General features: G+C 51.3%; 1 protein-coding gene across 1 annotated transcript in view; it reads right to left on the minus strand.

Moving 5' to 3' along the window:
- LOC134524860 (nectin-1-like) overlaps positions 1-21,502 on the minus strand; it is a 69,257-nt gene that overhangs the window by 6,717 nt on the left and 41,038 nt on the right. The window contains exons 2-5 of the mRNA XM_063355085.1: positions 14,744-15,094; positions 13,756-14,058; positions 13,212-13,329; positions 9,555-9,706 (exon numbers count right to left, since the gene is read on the minus strand). Coding sequence (XP_063211155.1) covers positions 9,555-9,706; positions 13,212-13,329; positions 13,756-14,058; positions 14,744-15,094 — 924 coding nt within the window. The remainder of the gene's footprint in view (positions 1-9,554; positions 9,707-13,211; positions 13,330-13,755; positions 14,059-14,743; positions 15,095-21,502) is intronic.

Below are 21,502 nucleotides of genomic sequence, written 5' to 3' on the forward strand. Positions count from 1 at the left end.
AGCTTGCCAAGCCTCATGCAGGAGCCCAGCAGGCTGGAAGCAATGTTTCCCTCCCCACCCCACCTGGTTTCTCCAGATGTGCTCAGACCCTACAAGCCCAGTGCCTTGAATCCAGATGCTTTCTTTTACTGGGTGGCATTTCGGGTCCAGTTTACCAGAGCAGACTGACAGCCCCAGGGTGCTTCTGCCAGAGAGCAAGACCCAAACCCCATCCAACGGTGGGCACCAAGCTGTCGTGACTGCTCCTGTAGATGCCACGCTGGACCCTCCAGCTTTGCATCCCCTCCTCGGCATCCCATCCCAACCAGTCTAGGTCAGGCCAGAAGGCAGTGGCACCTTGTGATGTCCCCTTCCACCCACCCCACAAGTGATCTGCGGCTTCACGGTGCTGCTCGGGATCACTGCTGGCTCCTGAGCCCACTTGCTGACCCGGCCGTGCTCTGCAGCACGGGAGACAGACCTCCCATTGCTTCTTTTTCTTCTGCTGTTACTGTGGCCAGCATAGTGCCACTACTCATGCTAATCTCGTTCCTACAGCTACCCTGATCTATTTAAAAAAATAGATAACTCAAGAGAGAAAAAGAAAAGAGATGAGAAAGATGCTCTCTTCTCTTTCATGCAGTTCAACACCTACACTTCGGCACAGATAAAGTTTGATCCAGGACTTAAATCAACCTTCCTAACACTCCCAGGGCACAGTTACAGCTCTTGGCCAAACTCAGCTTTCACAAACTGCCTGTAGAGCATCCGTGTCCAAGAGGCACTAAGCACCACATGGCTGTCTCAGTCCTTCACCTGCCTCTGCATTTAGACAGCAGGCGCCTGGTTAATGCCGCCTGGCAGCCTTGCCCTCGCACACTGTGCTCAGACCCTTTGCACTGCTTTTCCCACCCCCAAGGCCTGTCTGCCAGCCCGGTCTGTAGTTGCAAGCCACGATTGCTGCTCTGAAGCCTCCTGGACCACTCTTTTTACCTTGGCAGACTGACTAGCAATCTCAGCATGCCCCCCCAGAAGAGCAGCCAGGACAGAGCAGTGGGGAAGGAGGGGCTCACAGGCAGAAAAGGGATATGAGGCAGACTCTGATTCCTGTCCCCTCCTCATGCTGCTGGCAGCCACGTTTCTGGAAGGGGGAAGGAAGGCCTGACCAAGGAGGAGCTGGGCAGGGAGCGGGCTTCCCTGCAGCACAGCTTAGCCCAGCCACTAAGGAAGAAGGGAGAAAAGAGCTTCCCCCGAGCAGAGGCAGTTCCTGAGCAGCTGCAGATTTTGGACAAGGGTACTGAATTCAAGCAATTGCTGGCCTGATCCTCATGGCATAAGCATTTCGCTTGGGCCTAAGAACCGTTTCATTCCTGTTTTTCCTGAGACATCATCCTAACAACAGAATCGTGGTTTCTGCAGTGCTGACTTGCCTTGAGCAAAGCCTCATGAGCCTGAAACCACACACAGAGCAGCACAGTGGGCAGAACGGGCTGGGGGACAGGCAGATGGAGGGGCTCCCTGCTGCAACCAGAATGAGGAGCAAGACGCTGTGCAGGCAGGGGCCAGCATCTCTTTCCAAAGACAGCCTTCAGAGCAGGAGCGAGGGCATGTATTTCAGCATAGGGAGCTGGGGTTGGGTTCTAGAAAGCCAAAACCACATGTTGCATGAACAGAAGGCTTGTCATAGCCATCTGGTTAATGCAAAACCTCTCTGCAGAGACAGCAAGAAATGTCACGTCCATCCCATGGTAGTCCTGGCTGCTGAGGGCTCAGCTTCAACCACACAAGTGCCCACACAGCTCCTGCCACCCCTGCCCATGCCACCTCAGCCCTGCTCCTTGCCATCACACTCTCTGCAACCATGTGGTGCCCAATTCCCAAAACTGTGCACAAAGCAGGGGTCCACCTGGAGATTAAGTGGGTACAGGGAAAGACCGTCAAGCTGGCTCAGACCCCGGGGGCTCTATCTTTGATTTTCCACCATCTTTGATTTTCCAGCTCTGATCTGAAGCCTCTTCCAACCTTGCTTTTCCCCACAGCAAGGCAGATTTTGTGCATGGGGCCATGGGTCCCAATCCCACACCCCGAGAAGACCCAGATACAGTGTGCATGTTGGGCACAGGCTCCCTAAAGCCATGCTGATCCCCTCTGCCTCCCAGCTCTGGAAAACAGACAGATCTGAGGGAGGAAGTCTGCACAATTTCAGAAGGAGTTTGGCCCACTTTTCTGCTAAAAGCTTCATTAACAGCCCAGGTTGGATGCATGAAGTGAAAGGGGGAATGTTTTTCTACCTTTCTCATAGATATTTTTTTTTTTCCTGCCCTTTGTGCTGCCCGCCCCTGAGATAGCACTTGCCCACATGCCACCCCCCTGCCACTGCCAACGCCGTGGACACGAGAACTAACACGCCGCTGTGTTGGATTTCACACGTCGTTCGGGGAAGGAACTATTTTCTGCTCAGATCCCATCCCCATCCTCCTCGCAGCGGCCCAGTTCCCATGCCAGAGAAAACAAAACCAAACTGTGGGAAGAGAGGGAGAAGAAAGATGGGAAGATCGCAAGCCAGCAGCCGAAATCATCCCCTCCCTACCCACACAGCTTCCTCCCCTCCTCGTCCACCCACCGCACTCCCCCGGAGCCTGGAAAGGCGAGGGGCTCTGGGGACGCGGCGGGGGAAGGCGCCTGAGCCGCGGGGGGGCGGGATACGGGTACAAACCGAGGCGTGAGCGGCCCGCGGAGGAGGGGACGGGCTCCGGCAGGGCGCACGCCCGACACCGCCGCTGGATGGCGGTGCAGACCGGGGGCCGCGAGTCAGCCGCCAGCCCGGGCTCGGCCGGGAAGGGAGGGGGGTCCCCGGCCCGGCCAAGGCCCTCCTTGGCAAGGCCAGGTGGTGAGCGGGGAGCTCGTCCCGCCTGCGCCCCAGCGGCCTGGCACGCCTGCAGCACCCTGCCAGCCTGCCTGGCGTCCAACGGGCAGGTTCATGAGTGACCCGCACAGGCCCGGCTCGCCGCGGCTCCGCACGCGCCCGCTGCTGCCAGCCCCACGCGCGCAGCGGGGTTTGCCCCTCTGCCCACTGAGGTTCGTGGCCGGGGTGCGAAAGAGAGCAGAACTGCAGCCGGCGGGGAGAGGGGAACGTGTGGGAAAAGGATCCCCTTTTTGTGTTCGAGGGGCGCGTGAAATTTCTGGAAACTGGTGCGATGCCCGAGCGTGCTGGGGGCCCCGTGTGAAAAATCCATTAGGAAGAGTCTGGAGAGAATTAAAGCCACTGTGAAAAGCGGACTGGAGAAACAGGAGACGGCAGAGTGGAGGGAGGGGGAACAAGCTAGGCTTTAATGCCAGCATAAAAAGCCTCCCCCCCTCCTGCTACCCCCCAGCCCTCATAAAAAGAGGGAGTGCTGTATGAATAGGAATTAAAGCAGCAACGCTATCTGCCCGCTGCCCAGCTCTGCCAGCTGTTGCATTCAGCCCAGCTTCCTGTCCCCGTGCCAGGAGCCGGACCTCTGGGGCAGCAGCTGGGAGCGCAGGGAGGCGGGGGGTCGCCCTGGGCTTCGCTCTGGCACACAGCTGAGCCCACAGGTTCTCTTTGATCCCTCCATGCAAGACGGAGGGCTCCAAGCATCCCCCTGCTCCGGCTCCTGCCTTCTCCCTGCAGCAATAGCAGTGCTGCCACTGCAGAGACAAACCAGGCCTTCCCCACCACAAGAGTGGCTTCAAAAATACACGGTTTAAAAATTTTATCTTTCTTTTAATGGCCAGTTTCCAATAAAAATGAGATGTATGCAAATCATCCTGCCTGTCCATCAATCCCTTATCTAATGCTTTTTGAACCTGCTGGCCAATTTCAGTGGTATCTGACAGAAGAAGAATGAGTCAAAATTATCCCTATCATAAAGCTCTTGCAGAGATCTGGAGTGGGATCCCTGGCAGAGGTGGGAGCTAAACCTCATTAGACATCAGAGAACCCACAGGGACAAGAGGCTGCTCCCAAGGGCAGGAAGGGCCCAGATCAGAAAAAGCATATTTTTAGACACCAAGTAATTCTTCTATGATATGCAGATCCACAGGAAACCAGCTTTCAAAAGCCCTTCTGCTCACCACACTGCTTAGATATTTTGAAAGACACTACTCGCTGTGGACACATTTTTTCTTGAAGTCACATTTCCATCCTTTTTCCTTCAATCATAACGGCCAAGGAAAAACCCAGCACCAGCCAGGATTCTCGCTGTAGCCATGGGCATTGAGGAGAATGTCAAACTCCATGAGAAATTACCTTTCGGACATGTGTCAGCCCACGCTGCTCCTTGCATGAAGCTCCTCAAGAGGAAGGCCCTGGATTTCCTTATGCCTTGCAAAATCAAACACCTGCTGCAATGGGAAGCAGGGCGGGGGCTTTGGCTGGTCCAGCCAGGGTGAGCAGCAGCTCCGGGGAGGAGCAGGAAACTTAATTCCAATAGGTTCATGGAGCTTCCCAGTTCCCAGATGGCCTTAGCAAATATAGTGATGATCATGTGGGTATTTTTTAGAAGACCAATTGATGATGGCAAACTTTCTGTGCCAGTACAGTCCATGCCAAATTATCCCAGGACTTTGACCCACTGTCTTAACAGACGTGTACATAAGTGAAGACAGGGAGATACCTCTGGACCTGCCTCAGCCCAGACAGGGCTGCGATTTGAGAAGCCTGAAGCACTCCTGTCCTTTTTCCTTCACAACAGCCCTTGCATTTATGCATGCCCATTTCCGTCTTCAAGGGATCCTGCCTCTCCTCTCCCCACCAGGGATCTCTGCTCTCCTCGAGCGGAGCAGGGCAGAGGTGAGAGGAGGCGGGGGGGGTGGAAAAACCACTGGCAACTAATCCAGAAGTTTAACAGCTGCCACTGGCATTTCAGAGTGTGACGGCTTTTTAGGCCAGATGCCAAATGTGTCTTAGGTTTTAATCTCTCTGTCAGGTCACCTATCGCTTGTCAATCAAGCGCTGCTCCCGCAGGGGCCGTTGGCACAGATGCCGTCAGACAGGATGCAGCAGACACTCCTACCCGCCATCCGGAAGATTAGCATCAGACAGACCCCCCAGGCTTGCTCCTCTTCAGCCCCCAGCCCTACATCCTCCCACCTCGCGCAGCCACAAGCACTTGCTGGTGCAGCGGGGCACGGCCCTGGCCAGCAGCGGAGCTTTGGGTGCACCTGCTCCGGGCTTGGGATTTACCGCTTTCTGGAAAGGGCTTTCTCTTGTGCTCTGAGCCCATAGTAAAGGCCTGCTGCCGCATGGCACAGGGCTCCAGTGAGCCCCGCGGGCTGTTTGCAGTGACCTTGCTGGGACGAGATCGCTGGTGCTGTGTAAACAATTCCCTGTCACAAGCCAAGCAAACAGGGGGGCCGTCAGCCTTTCCTCCCCCCCACAGCCTGTAGCACATCCAAGGCCAGGGCTGCAAAGCCGCCTGCCCATGGGCTGGCATGGCCCTGGGAACGGCACAGAGCCTCCCTGGAATGCCACACAGCCTCCCGTCCTTGCAGGCCCTCCCCGGAGCACCTGCACACCATGTCCTGTCTCCTGGAAATCTGGGGGGTGCCAAGGTGGGACTACACCAAGCAAGCAACCAGGGAAGCCTGAGGTATCCTGGAGGAAAAGACCCTCTCCTGGCTTTGGGAAACAGGTGGGAGCCCTGCAGCAGAGAGGCTGGTAGCGGTCACTGCCTCAGCACAGGCTCTGCTCTCTCAGCTTTAGCACTGTGATTCTCCTTCGGGTTTCATGTTTGGCTGGTGCTTGATTGCTTGATGTTTGGTGTTTTAATGACATCTTTCTCCTTGTGCTTCCTCTGGCTGAAGCCAGTACCCAAGTGCATGAATTTCCCTCCACATACACACACAAATGTATATGTACACACATGCAGAAGAGACAGGGTACGCAGATGCACTGCTGCACACAGGCCCATGCAGCCAAGCACATGCTCATAAATACGTGCATATTCACGCATGCCAATGCAATGATGCTCTTGCATCCTGCACACACACGTGGCTGTGCAGCAGGGCATCCCCATGCAGGCACACAGGTTTGGGAGGCCCATTTGCACGCCAGGATGCAGATCGGGGCCACGCATATGTGCGTATGTGACCAGCTCTCTGTGCAGGACCACCACACGTGTGTGCAGGCATGCAGGGACACGCGTGCAGTCTATAACCACAGCCTTTTATTATGTCACCCAACCGGCTGTAATAAATAGTTACATGTCACACTACATGGCTTGGCTGCGACTGACAAAGGTCCTGCAAGGCAGGAGAAGCTATTATAGGAACAGATTGCAGGAATAAAATATTAAATTTCCACTTATCAATCTCTTTAATGCGCTATAACTCTAATAGTGGCGTTCAGCCTTCTCTCCCTGAACAAATCGCCCCATGCGGGGGCTGAACTAGCCCCGCACGCCTCCTCTCTGGAGCTGGGTCTGGGAGGAAGGATGCTGGGTGGCAGGAGGGGGAAGGTCTGTACCCGGGGAGACAGGAGGGGGAAAAGCCGCTGCAGGGTTTTCTCTGCATCAGCCTTCCATTTTTTTTCTCCCAAGGTTGGCTGCTCACTAGATTGAGCTCCATTTATTACATGCAGCTCTTGAAAGAGGTTTCGTGGTCTACTGACAATCCCTAAATTGCCTGCAAGACCCAAACAAATGTACCTGTAATAGCTGAGCGAGGACGGCTGAGCCCCCACCAGCACTGGCCTAATCGGTCCTTAGGGAGAGCTGGATAAACATATTCAGATCCCATGAATTATTAAGAGCATTTTTTTTTATGTGGTGGAGGCCTGGCCTACCAGGTTGGCTGCTAATCCCTCCTAACGGGGCAGCTGCTGGTGTGTCCCTCCTTCCCTCTCATTTAACCTCAACCCCACAATTCGGACCTTTGGGAATAGATTGAGATTACAGGCAGCCAGGCAGACATCAACCCAAAGTCACTCCCCAGAAATCCTGCCAGTCCCCACTTCCCTTGCCAGCACTGCGCTGATTGAGCGTGAGAACGATGCTCTACCAGTCCCCTGAAAAGCCGCCAGGAAAGAAGACCTTTACCAAAGCCCGCGGGGGGAACCCACAGACCCGAGAGGAGCCCCGAGAGGAGCCCATGCCCGTGCAGGCCGGTTGGTGCAGCCTGCCCAGGCTGCAGTGCTATTGTGGCACCGAGACAGATAAAACGCTGGCAGGTGGCAGCAGGAAATATGAAGAGAGGGCTGGATCTGGTGGTTGGGAACACGCATTTGACAGCACAAGAGATATGGGCTGGTGGGATAGACAGAATGACAGCAAGCAATGGACGTACAGGCTATACAAAAATGGAAAATGAGACATGGTGAAGAGAGCCTGTTCCTAAGTCTTCTGCAATACCTATCCCACCTCCTTCTCTGTGACTGGGGATTGAGCTGGAGGCTTTTTCCTCTGATCAGTGTTTCAGATGGGACCCAAGGTGCTGGTTACTGCATGGGATGGTTTGCTATTGCCAACGGGAAGTGAGTCTGCTCAGTTTGTACCAGGCGGTTGCCTGCACCGTCCCAGAAACACGGTGCCTTTGGTGGCAAGTCCCATGAAATGGCCAGCGGCTGAATGGATTTCGGCCGTGACCTTCCCCTGGCTGCGGGTGGTTGGGCAGGGCTGGGCAGGGTGCTGTGCGGCTGTCCTGAACAAAGAGCTTTGTTATTCTGGTGCCTTTCACTGGCAAATGAAAAATCCCCCAGAGAAAAACATGTACCAGGAACAACACAGCAGGCAAGGATCCAGGACAGGAGGTGTGAATTAAAGGCCTGCTACAGTGATAATGATCATAAATAAATACTTGGTAATTAGCATCTAATTAGCACATCCCATCCATTGACCTCCAAGCATTTGGATAGAGGAAGATTAGCTTGGTTTACCCATGTTGCAGAAGAGGGGAACTGAGGTGGTGAAGGTGCCAAATACAACGTTATTTCTAATTTCAGGAGGTCAGCTGCCCTGGCATCTTCATGCTCGCTCAGCACTTACCACCATAGACAGTGGGTGGAGGGGGCTGGAGCTCGGCCCCTCTCAGAAGCCCATTCCATCGCTCTCAGGTTAGACAACTCTTCAAGGATTGGGGTGGCTCAGAGAGGTGGCCTGCTATCAGAACAGCAGGCACTCTGCTTTGCTTTGGGCTAGACAGCAGGAAGGGCTAACAATCTCGGGAACCTGTCCTGCATTTCCCATGCCTCGGGGAGGCCCCAGCACCCCTCACTGCCCATCCAGCTCAGAGGCACTTGCGCTGTCTGTGGCACTTGCAGGACACAGGCTGCTCTCCAGCTCACCTGGCTGCAGTCACAGCCCTGCTCTGCAGAAGCAATGCCCCTGGTCCCCAGTGTGAGCCCAGCTGGAAAAGTGGCCATGTGCCGCGGTTTGTGCTGCCTGCCCACCTGGCAATGGTCCCAGCTGGGGCGTAGGGAGAGCACCCGAAGGAGACCAGCGCTGAGCCCCAACAGAGCAGAGCCTCACCAAGTCATCCCAGCTGCCGGGCACATCTCCCAGGCCAGCAGTGCTGCTTCATCGGTTGGCCGCTCCCTCCCCTGTCCCCCCAGAACCCGGAGCTCATTGCAGTGTGGCAGTGTTCCAACGCTCTACTGCAAGAGATACTTCCAACTCTCTCTCCTGAGCCCCACAACTGCTGGTCACTGCCTGTCATTAACCCACGGAGAAAACGAATCATTCCTTTTATCCCTTCCCTGCTCTCAAAGCACCATCAGCCACTTTTCCCCTTTGGTGATACCTTGCAGTACCACTTTGTCTCTCTGAAATCAGGCTATTGCCATATGCTATTTCTTCTGTTTAACCTATTTCTTGACAAGGCTTTCTCTCCCTGACAGTACCTAAGCATATCCATGTCTTTTTCTCACTCCCATGGCTACACTGATTTGCAAGTCATCAAATTCCTTCTGTCCCATACGACATCACATAGCATCATTTCCCATGGTCTGAATCCTGTGATGTTATTCCTTTCTGGAGCCCAGACAGAGCTACTCAAGTACTCACAGCCTCTCGGTAATCTGTGGCAGCCAGGCAAGCAAGTGCACAGACCAACATGGCATTGGAAGGAGCACAAATGACAAACTGTAAGAATTGCCTAACATCAGAAACACCAAACACCATCCTGAACAAATGACTCATCCATCTCATGCTTTACTGCCTCAGTGGCAGTCTGTATCTTCATCCTACTCCTCCTTCTGCCTTCTAACAAGTGTCTCCCTGACACATCTTCACTTTTAACATGTCCAATGATGTCTCTGAATCCAAAGCAGACAACAAGGGGAAAACAAACTGAACGTTTCTTGGTGTAATAAAGGAAAAGACAAGACGACAAAAGGAGAAAAAAATCCAAGCCAAACGAGTGCAAACCAGTACAAAGCAATGGACTTCACTGCTCCCTTTGCATTGTGAAACTCCTCACCCCTAGAAGAAGACACTGGTGATTAAAGCATATATTAAGGAGATGTAACTGACTGGTAGCTGTCAGCTGCTCACGCTCTCCTCTCCCCACCTCCTCTTCCTCCTCCTCCATCATTCACAGCACACCAAGTGTTTTCCTACCTGTGACATTGACTTCCACCAAGCCCGACCGTGTACCGATGGCGTTGGAGGCCTCACAGATGTAGGTGCCAGCCACACTGTAGGAGACAGGCCCTTTAAAGTAGATGGTGTTGTTCTGGATTTCCACGCTCCCTGGCAGAGTCCCGTTTGGCCTAGGGGAAACAAAGATCATTGCTGACCCCCAAGATGATAGTCAGTAGGGTCAAGCAGTATTGCAGAGGTGGCACTGACATGCTGGTTCTGCGCTTGCCCTTGGGCAAGTCCAGAACCCGGTGGTGCTGGCTGGAAAATACCCACTAAAGTAGTCAGCCTTGCAACCAAACCCTCAGAGAGCAGCATTACAGGAAAGAGTCAGTAGAGTGTCTCCAGGGGAAATCCATTGTACAATGAGAATCAGGGTTTTTTCCCTTCTCTGTAATTACAAGGGAGATTGGACATCTTTGGGTCACGTACAATCCCTTGGATTCGGCTAATGAGATGTGGAGTACTTTTAGTCTATATTCTCCCCTATCCAGAAAACAGACTCAGAGCCTTCATTTTCCAGCATAATCCCTGAGTAGGTCCAGACTCAGGGTAAGACGGCCAGGCCACCCTTCTGTTTTGGGTGACTCATCTCTAGCAGGCTCATCTTCAGAGTGTTTCTCCACCCCTGACTTTCCATTTGATGGAAAATACAGGAATGGGACACTAACCTGACCCAGCTTTATTCCAGTTTCCTGCCCAGGTAACTCTCCCGGGCAGCCGATCAGCCAGTGTTAATTGCAACTCAAGCTCGAGGAAAGCAGTGTTGATTTAGAGCCCTGCCATCTATGACCTGCCCATGTCAGAATAGTCAGATAAGTGTGAAACTGGAGTAATGCAAAACTGAATCTACAGATACACAGAATAAATGAACGAGGCAGATAAAAAATAAAAAAATCCTGTGTGTTAGGAAATGACACACATGGCCTGGTTATTCTTAATTACTGAAGCAAAGTGAAGTAATTACTTCTCTTAGGCAATTAAAAATTGTTCAAGTAATTCTTTCCCCTCCTCCCAACAAAAATGTGCACATATTGTCAGCAATTTGTAAGAAACAAAAGGGAATAATGGGGGCATAATTAGGTTTGTAAAAAAGTGCCTAAATGCACACGCACATATTTTGCATGTCTACATATACATATAGCACATATGTACAGCAAACACTTGAGTCTTTCCCAGCTACATCAAGACAATGATCCCAAAGCTGATGGAAGAATAGAAGAGCGTAACATTGGTCTATGGGTGAATTAGGGCCCTGCATCTACAAAGACAAGGGCACATCTAACAACTGTCCTATGGGATGCTAAAGAAGGCTATTGCTTCCTCTAACAGCTCCCCTGACTGTTGCTCATCACCATCCAAATGAGAGGAGTGGAAAGCATGGCTGGTTTCTACATTCCAGGCAGGAGCAAAACAGCACCAGCAGAAATTGCTTCCTGACCCCAGGAAGAAGTAGCACATACGGATAAACCAAAGCTGCTGGTGGCTATTTCTCTGGCTGCCCAGCCAAAGAAATGAGGAATCATTTTGATATTACCAAAGCGCCACTGTGGAAAGGAAGGGGGTGCCCATGGATCTTGCTTACATTCCTTACCTCCCTACACACACACACGCGCTGCATGCCTAGGTGGTTGGCTGCAGTACAATTATTTATCAGGTTTTCATCGCATCTGCTTGGTCTGTCTCTTCCTCGCAGGGCCCTGCGCACAGGCAGCCTGGGGCCAAGAATGGGAGAGCAGGAGTCTGGGCTGAAAGAGCCAGGGGCAACTCTGTGCCCCAACTTTTTCTTCCCCCTACCTTTCCACCTCTGTTTCCCCCAGTCTTACTTGCTCTTTCTCATTTTCTACTTTCCTCTTCTTCTGCCTCTATTCTCCTTACCTTCAGATGCATTCCATCTTTCCTTTCCATCCTCTCTCAGGTCAATAATCGTATACTCAGTCCTAACTGACCCACAAAGCGTGCAAAAAGGGAGAGGCTGAGGAATCAGACTGAAGCGCTAGCGGGCTTAGAAACCTGTATTCTTTAACTTTCTGCTTTCTCTCTCTCCATTTTTCTCCCCGCAGTTCCTTCTCAAAGTAAAGTATTGATGCTCCCAGCCTCTTAGCTGTAAGTCAAGAAACTCTTGCAGGCTAAAGACAGACAAATGGACGTACAAACAGCTCTCAGAGAATCCACAGGAAAACATCTCTTTCATGTGTTTAAAAAAAATAAAATCATCAACCACACAAGCACATAGGGACCAACTCAATGCCTGGCCCAAAGATGTGCTGTTCCCAAGAATCGTTTCTGCCAGAGCTGAATTTATTACCAGCGCAGTGTGTAAACCAGATATGCAAATGACATGTCACATTCAGACTCAGTCATGCAGTGCCATGCTCAGCCCTGACACCTGCATCCCCTGCCGTGTTTGAGCCTAGATGGTAACTAACCCTCTTTCCTGCCCTGGGCTAGAGAAACCTCACCTGGCTGAGAAGTTTGGCAGCTGGTTACCCCGTGCTTCAGCTCTCTCAGCCTGCCTTCAGCATCACTATCACAGCAGGAGCAGACTGCCCCAACAGAGACCAGGGGTTGCTTGTGGTGCTGGCTGTGTCTGTACGCAGCGACAGAGCTCCTGCCACCAAGAGCCCGATGCCCAGGAGCTCAGCAAGCGCTCAGCCTCCAGCCCCGCACGTGAGCAATAGCAGAACAAAGGGATGAAATGACTTGCCCAAAAGCAGAGAGAAAACCTGCCTCCTGTCCCCAGCTCCATCTCACAAGGCTCTCTTCAGCTCAATTCGCCAGCCCTGCTACACACAGATAGTCTAAACTGGCATCTCTTCTGCCTTGGGTGCCACAAGGGGTGCCTTTGCCTGTAATGCTTTCCTGGCAATGTTATGAGGAATGCAGAAAGCCCCCTTGGAGTTTAAGTCGAACTGGCAGAACCAACAGAGGGAGAGAGCTGGGGATGAGAACTAGAAAACAGGCAAGAAAAACAATCCTCTTCAGACTTTCACTGTGAACAGTTTGATCTGGGAAGCGAAATGAGACAGAATATGCCTAGCTCCTTGCAAAGCCATTTTGAGAGCCTCTTTCCTGATGACAAATGCCAGCTGAAAAGAAGAACGGATGCATTTGATCTTTCTTTTTTAAAGCTACAGGAGTACTTATAGAAATGAAAGAGAAGGAGAGAGAACCACCTCAGGTTGCACCAATTCCCATCTGACTCCCCAGACACCTCTCGCTTACTTTTCAGTCCCTTTAGTGTGTTCAGCCAAAAGCTGAAACCCTGGGGGACAAGGAATTCCTTCTGCTTAATGTCAGTCGTGTGGGGATGAGTGCTCCGAAGGGGAGCTCCTGCTTGCAGCTGGATCTGATTCCAGGGAAAGATTTTTTCACATACGGGTAAATTTTGTGCTGTTTGTGCCCCTTTAAGGAAGGGAAATCCTGGGTTCTTTTCCAACTCTCCTTCCAAAGCATTTAGTGGTGCTGGGCAAACTATCCACCTTGGCATATCTCAGCTGCTTCACATGTCACCAGGACAGAATATTATTCCCGTGCCAGGAAAATAGGAGGTTATCCTGGGTATTAAGGCTGCACTGCGCTGGTACACTGCACTGCCTGCCTCAGAGACAGAGCAGAAGCACTGTAGGCACTTACAGCTTCCATTCATAGGTGTGAGCTGGGGGGTTGGCATCAGATTTGCATATCAGCTTCACATCCTTCCGGTTGAGAAACCAGTTGCCATCAAAGCCCTCAATAGTGACTTCTGGCTCATCTGCAGGGGGACAAAAAAGACAGAAAAGCAGGATGGAAAAGGAAAGGCAAGAGTTATGGAAAAGAAGGGGGAGAAAATGAAATAGGAAGAGATGAAACAGGGGGCAGGGGTGGGAGGAGGAGAGAGATTGCAAGGCGGGAAAGGTGGTGGGACAAATTATGTGAGAGGGAGTGAAGGAAGGAGAGAGAGAAGGGGAGGAAAAAAGGGACATGCCAGAGGCAGAAAGAGAAAGAAGGTGTGAAAAAGAGAAAGCATATGATTATTCCAAGGGACCACTCTCCAGAAAAAGAGAGCAGCCCCCCACTTCAACCCCTCCACCAGACCAACACCTTCCCTTCAGAAAAATCTTCTTTTGCCAAACTTTATCACCCACCCCAGGGACTGACCATGGAGCATTGCCCTCCAGTCCTGCCCCTGCTCACTTACACTGCACGTTGAGGGTCATGCTGTCGGTGAAGCGGTCCAGCTGGTAATTGACCACGCACATGAGCTGCTGCCGGTGGGCCTCCCGGCTCGGCACCAGCCGGTACCGGCTGATCACTGTGATGGTTCCATTGCTATTCCGGATCTCCTGAAACTCCGCTTCCCCTTTGAGCTTGGTGTCCCAGGTGACAGTGCTGGGGGGCTTCCCATTAGAGGAGGTGCAGGTAGCTACCAAGATCTTTTCCGTCCTGCCAGACTTAGCAATAAGTGGCCGCTTGGTGCCCTCCATCCGATTTGTGGGCTTGGCTGCAAGGAATTGCAAAAAGGAGGAGAAGGAGAAAAAAAGGGGACAAAAGGATGGTTAGAAAAGCAATGCTACCCTCTCTACTACAACCCAAGAGACATCTAGCACCACTGAGCCTATGACAGACCTCATGGTGAATCCAGAGCTGCTGCAAACCCTGGGAAAGAATGGTGGAGGTGCCTTAGATACATAGATACCCGATGGAAAGTCCATCCTTTCCTGCCATAGGTTTTCAGCCCTACATTAGAATGAGAAACCAAAATTGGAGAGCAAATGAATCATGTGGACCTTGGGTGGGGTCTATTCACTCACAACCCTAAGCTCCATGGACAAGCTCTACTTGTGCTTAGGATCACTCTGTTGTCTTTTCTCTCCATTCACTTGACAGCTCATTAAACCTCACCACTCCCTTAGGGAGCAGGTCACTCTTACTGCACCTGCATTAAGAGGTAGGGGAACTGAGGCCTGGAAAGAGGAAGAGGTGTTCTTGAGATAGCTCCGTGAACCACCTACTCTGGGTTCCCTGCTCTTCACCTCTTTACAGTCAACTTGAAAGATCATTATAGGTAAAATTTACACCCAAGATTGACCTTTGCTCTGAGTTCCCAGGACATGAGTCTCAGGTTCCTCCAGATCTGTTTAACTGGAGGCAATGGTTCACACTACAAAGCTTGTCCAGTATCTTACCCAGCACAGTGAGGTTCAGCTGACTTTCCCGGTTGCCAGTTGGGAAGGTAGCAAACTCACAGATGTAAACTCCCTCATCCTCCAGCTCTAGCCGAGAGAGCTGAATGGTGCCATCTTTGAAGGAAGGATTCCGGAAAGTCACACGCTCTTTGTAGGGAGAGAGGATGGAGACCCCCATGGCAGGGTTGTAGATGGCCACATTCTGCTTGGAACCGTTGGTGGCTTTCTGCCACGTGACCTGCGTGATCTTCACATTGGGGAGCGGATTGGTGAAGCTGCAGTGCAGGACCACGTCTGTCCCGATAAACCCCGAGACTGTGTCATTGACTAAGACAGTCTGAGCTTGCAGCCCTGCAATAAAATGGAAAAACATGAATATACAGGTACTTCTCAGGCAGAGAAGAAGAGCACAGAAGCAGAAGAACAGTCTTGGACACTGGGACCATGAACTCCTTTATTTATTCCACTAGCTTCTTCTTGGCATGGCTGATACAAGAACAGTCTACGGTTACAGGTCCTCAGTACCTTCTGCAACTACCTGCATACACCTGCAGCTCGTGCAGCTTTATCCTGGTTCATAAACACCCTCCCTCCCGCAATTGGTGTTCACATTTCACCACGACGAGCCCCAGTGCTCTGCAGCCAACCTAGGGCTCATGATCACCAAAAGGCGCAAGACTGGATCAATAATACTTCCCTTCCTTTTGTCTTCAACTTTGGATGATACTAAATCAGTTATTGTAAATATATAGAGCATGCGTATCTGGAGGTATACGAAAGCACAGATATTTATCAGCACAGCACATCCTAACATATGCTAACACACACTCAGACATCCATTTAATCCTATTGGAAATGCATCAGTAATTAAATGAGCTGCAAAGACAGCCCCGATTTCAGAGTAGCAATAGTTTCCATATAAGAACAGATTTACGGCAGTGCTCATACACCTTGCACGATCTGCCTGCATGAACTAGATCATTTCTGTGGCCTTTTTTTAACCCTAGAAGTGGCTGCATTTAGGAACCTTCCATCTTGATTCTGCAGAGTAAAGATGAAAGGTGCTTGGGAAAAGCAGTGGCTGGTGTTCATGACTGCTATTCTGTCTCCGTTGATTCCTCCCCTGACAGCTGGAGAAAAATGTCTCCCACCAGACTGACCCTGAAATTCATCTTTGGCTGCCACTGTGTCTTTCCCTAATCTGTATGTTTAGAGATAATGCTCTGGTAATTATACAGCCAGTATTTATATGATAAATACAATAGAGAAGCAAGGTGGTGAAAACAAGAAAAGCAGGTTCTGCTTACTGCTTCTGGCAGAATCTGAAATTGGATGTATTCTGGGAGACTGAGGGTAAAGGAAAGAAAGGGGTAATAAAAAAAAGAAAGATGTACAGCGACTGAGGAACATGAAAGGGTAATGAAAGAGAGAGAGGCTGGGGAAAGAAAAAAATGCATAGCAAGAGAAACAGGAGCATCTTTTAACTGAGGGGACAAAGCATTTTTGAAATGTCTCCCCTACCCTCTTCTTCCAGGGAACAAACGGGCTCCCTGTGCAAGGCCAAAATGAACTCCTCAGTCTTAGCTCCCCAGACCCCTGGCAGACGTGCCCTGTGACTTCTACACATGAACTTGAGCAAGAGTGGTTCCTTCCTCCTTCTTGCAGTTTCACACACACACACACACACACACAAGTGCAGACATACAAAAGTCTTCTCACCCACAAATCCCACCTTTACCACCTTCTCAGCACATTCCCGTGTTGCCCCACACTCCATGCCTGCTGTACTCAGCCTAAGACTCTTCTTTCTCCCCTTCTTCCCTCCACACCAAGCCTGTGACCCTGAGGACAAGCCTCAACAATCCGGCCCAGCCATAAGACGCCATCAGCTGACCACAGTCATCAGCAATTAAGACCGAAACTCAGTCTCTAGAGCTTTGTGTGAACTTGCCCCCTTCCCTGAGTCAAACGCTGGTTTGCCCCACACCCTAGCATTGCGGCTGGGTGCTGAGGAATGTTTTTCAGCACTGTTTACGGCCACAGCAAAGCACTGGTGCCCTCATGTGCCTGCATGCATGAAGCCATCGAGTCCTTAGAGGCTGGATGTCTCTAAGAGTCCTTAGAGAAAGATGTCCAGGCAGTAAGACACAGTGAAACACTTTTCTGACACCAGTCTGGCCTGTGCCCTGTGGGACCCCACTGCCCACAACAGCCTTCCTGATGAAATGACAGCACCCAGTGCCGAGCAGGGCTGGGTCTAGATCATGCCATGCTGGGATTTGAGGAAAGAACGGGTGGATGGGGAGGGGGGAGATGTCTCCAGCATGCTTTGCAGCATACGCTGCTCCTTCTACCCCGGAGGTGAGAGCGCCTCTTGCAGAATCACCCACACCTGGGGAGGTGAGCAACAGCTTTGCCAAGCAGTCTGGCTCTGAAGTCTTTAGAGCCTCGCAAAGCATGTGGGAGCTTGCCGGAGAGCAAAAGCAATCACGTAGCAAAGGCCCTGGGAACAACCTGCCGCCCATCTCACGGCTGCCCGGCTGTAGGTGTGCTCAGCACTCCCTCTTTCTCCCAAGGCTGGAGGAGAGCGGATTCATCAGCACCGGTCCCCACCTCTTTCATGAAGGGCCCGTGCCCCCAGGCAGAGCCTGCCCGGGGCTGGGGCGATGGCACAGCTGGCTCCGCTCCCACACAAGCTCCCTGACCCCCCACAGGCCTCGGCGGTTCCCTTTGAACCAGGCTTTCCATATCCCAATAAAAGAGGTCCCGTTTGCGACAGCAGGAAGTCGTGGCCCAGCACCTCCTCACAGTGCCAGAAAAGAGCGAGATGAGCCGAACCTCAGAAAGGAGAGGACAAAAAGCCGCGGGCTCCTCCTCTGAGTCGCCCTTGCAGGGCAGCCGGGAGGACAACCCAGTCTCTCCCTCGCAGGGCATGCAGATGAACGTGGCACGCAGAAGGTACGCCAGACTGAAGGCCACCACTGCCCAAGGATGGGCACCTAAGACATGCCCCTTAAATAAAGATATTGTCAGCCAACCTGTCAGAGAATGTGGTATATATCCAAGAGAGAGATCAATCCAATCTCTCACTTCATCATTACTATGCCCTTTCTTTACACTGTGATTTCCCTGCAAATTAATGAATGACCCCTTTAAAAATCAAGTGCTTTTTCTTGACCTTGAGTGGTCACAACAATTCCGAGTTCTACCCTGCCACTTCTACCCTACCCCTACCACAGGATCCATGCATCAGTGCAGACTGTACTTGGATACAAATTGGAGAAAAAGCAGACTTTGGTGCTGACGAACCTGACCCTGAACCAGACCCCAGAGTGGTTCTGCAGAACCCCCCTCTGCCCAGGTGTAAAGAGTCAGACTTTTGGCTAGGGAAAAAGCCGGTGCCAGTTGAGGATTGCTTGCCAACATCAAAACGCTGCCAACACTGGGATTCAGGCCCCTACATGTAGCAGCTTTAACAAAAACACATTCCAAACTTTCTAGAGGCTTCAGGGGAAAAGGGGAAAAAAAAACAGCAGAAGAAATAACAAAACAAAACAAACAAAAAATACCCCCAGAAACCCCAAACACTGTGCGGAAATCGTGTTTCCTTTCCAGGTGACTGAGTAACTCCCGGCTCTTTTGCAAGACAGGGTAAACTCTTTATTTCCACTCCTGCAAGCCTCTCATCAGGGAAATAATGCACCCATTGCTCTGCTCCGTACCACGGCAATAACACCCACACCTCAACAGCAATGATGAGGAAGGGGAACATATGGAGTAAAGGGTTTTGCAAGTTGCTGGATCAGCCTCCCATGCTCCCTGTCCTAAATCAGAAGCCAGAGGGCAAACTAGCTGCTGTCATGCTCTGGGGAGTGTTTGTTTGCAAGGTGACTGAGCTGGGATGGTGGGTCTTCCCTCACCCCGTTACACACTCAATAATTCATCAGGGCAAATGCATAGATAATTGATGGCGATGAACGTGCACGGCTGGGAGAGGAGGAGAAAATAAAATCACTAATCAGCCTCTGGAGAGGCTTGAACATATTAAGCAGGATGTGTGTGTGTGCATGTGCAGTGCTGGGGTTCGCCTTGCTTTTTCTTTGCTGAATGATGTGTGTGGTCGGTACAGCAGAGAAAAAGCTTGGGATACATCCTGCTGTTTGCAGTTCCAATGCCAGATCTCCCAATGCCCACCAATCCGCTCTGACACCGCCCAGGGGGCAGCCAGCACACCGAGGAAAGATTAGCTGTATAGGTTGAAGCTTGCCGAGTTGCGTTTTACTCATTAGTTTTTTGGTGTTATTTTTTGTTGAGGACCAAAAGTAGTAAAAAAGGCCCATCTGAGTGCCAAAGACATGTTGGTGCCAAGACCTCATTAGTGGAGACCTCTGAGATCCTAATCCTCCACCTTGGCCTCTGAAGTGGTTTGTGTTGATGCCTTTCCCCACGATCCCAAACCCAGATATTTATTAGGTCATGCAAGGCCTTGGGGGCACTGTGCAGAACTCGTGGTGCCCTGCGGCACAGGCAGTGAGCTGGGAAGGAAGGTCTGGACTCCCTGGTGTGAGGGGCGCTTAACCAAGTGGCAGCTGGTGGCTCTCGAACCTGAAAACCTTCTCTCCTAAAAAGCCGGGAGGTGCTGTTACATTGAGGCTCCCACACTTGCAAATCTGGTTCTTGCTCCCCCATATAGAAAGCTCTGGAAATGATCTCCAGGCACTAGTGAGCTCTGTCACAACAGCAAGCCTCCAATCAATGCCTCTTTGTTAAGAACCATGTGAACTCCACACCGCTTTGCACAACCTTGCCTCTCCTTTCACTCCCTCCTGTTCCCTGATACTCATCTCACCCCAAGGGCATTGAAAGAGCCCTTGGCAGAAGCCTGATGAGCCACCCTTTGGTGTGGCAATATCGTGGCCGATGCAAATGTTAGAGGAATCAGTCCTACTAGTCTTTGCATCACTTAGAACTGAACTGAAGGGTCACAGTAGCCAGACCTTACAAAAGAACAGAACAATTCATCACGATTCAACCTACAAAAGACCCTACACAAAGCACCTGATTTTGAGACAGCCCCTTGCACTGCTCCTTGACTAAGGGCAATGATGTCCTGTACATGGTCCCGTATGCCTCAGAGACACCTCAAACAGATCTCCAAGAACTTTCCATGAGGGGAAAACCAGGATGGAACAGGAGCTCAAAACTTTTCAGCTGGTAGCACTTATGAATTTTTCTCCTGGTTTGTCTGAATTCATCTTTCAAGTCTTCCCTATTTTTAAGTGGAAATCAAGGTCTGAAATGCAACCGTTGTGGGGCAGAACACAACCAGCCTCCAACAGCCCAAAGGAACGCAACAGGTGTGTTAGGAAGGGTGGGAAATGGGAAGGAAGATCATAAATCCCAGCAGGGGAATTTCAGGTGGCAAGAAGCAAAGGTTTGAGCTGGCGCTTGGCCAAGATGTTGGGGTTAGTATCTTTCCTCTTGCCAGAGAGACTTTTTGTATTGATTGCCAGGCATTCAAATCAGTACTCTGCTGCTCTCCCAAAAGAGCACTGTGCCTGCCTAACCCCGCTTAGTGAATGGTTTGCAGCTGACTGCGATGAAGGAGTGGTCTCCAGTGACTCACCAACACCCAACATGCACTTCCTGCAGCAGCAGACTTTCACTGGAGGTCCCTCTGTCATGCACTGATTCAGTTTTGTCCCACTTAAGTGTGGAGCTTGAACACGAAAGGGATTACAAGACAAAGACTGAGTTTCCAACACAAGGGGAGGGGGCCTTAGAAAGAAGATGAGAGAGTAAGAGATGTGGCAGGATTATAGCTCCAGATGACACGGCTGCACATGGACGTGAAAGGCCTGAGATAACATGGTGATCAGGTGGGGGCACACCAAGAGAAACTGCAGGCCCCAAGCATCCCTTCCCCCACCTGAGAGCGGGGAGCTTTATGGGAGCTGACGGGAAATGGCAACGTGTACAATGGCCTATCTGGCTCTCATCCAAATCCCTCTCAAAAAAGAAAGAACGGGCTTGGCTTTGACTTGCAAGTGGGAAACACCGGGCCTTTTACTCTAGGTCACTGGTTCATATCCAGAACCAGCACATAGTAGCAACAGCAGAGATGTTATTATCTGAGGACCAGTCAATGGCTAGGACTGAGTGAGGTCTCTAGCCAGCTCTTCATTGGCTGTCTGCTGGGACAGGACAGTGGAGATGCCTTTGGGATAAAGCAGGGTTGCCTTCTGCTGCCTATGCTGTGTTTCCTCTTTGGATAAATAGTGGACAAAGCAGCCTCAGGATCCACTTGAATGAAAGATCTTTCCCAAAGGGATCCATTGGTGCTCTGCTTGTTCTCTGTTAAGGTTTGGGAAGTCTTTTCATTGAGCTACCACTAGGACTGACACAAAGGCCCTAAACAAGACCAAGCCATGTTTTTCCTAGGTGTTCTTCACAGAAATAGATGAAAGAAAAGCAGACGCCAGGGTGTGACTGGCCACACATCAAACGGACAGCAAAAAGCAGAGATGAACACCAGACTAGACCATTAGTTCTTGCTGTCCGTGCTTCAACCTTGCAAACAGTCTCAGTTGCGGCCAACCTTCTAGTTCTCTAGGAAAAAGGCTGCAAACCAGAGAACTCAGAAGGGAACAACCATGCCTGCCTTTGCTCACAGCTTTCACTCTCGCTGTACCTTTCCTGGCTTTCACACAGCTGCTTTGCTTCACCCCCCAAGTCAAGGGGAGGGGAACATGCCCCATG

This window comes from Chroicocephalus ridibundus, chromosome 18, assembly GCF_963924245.1.
Source record: "Chroicocephalus ridibundus chromosome 18, bChrRid1.1, whole genome shotgun sequence".
Taxonomy (NCBI): domain Eukaryota; kingdom Metazoa; phylum Chordata; class Aves; order Charadriiformes; family Laridae; genus Chroicocephalus; species Chroicocephalus ridibundus.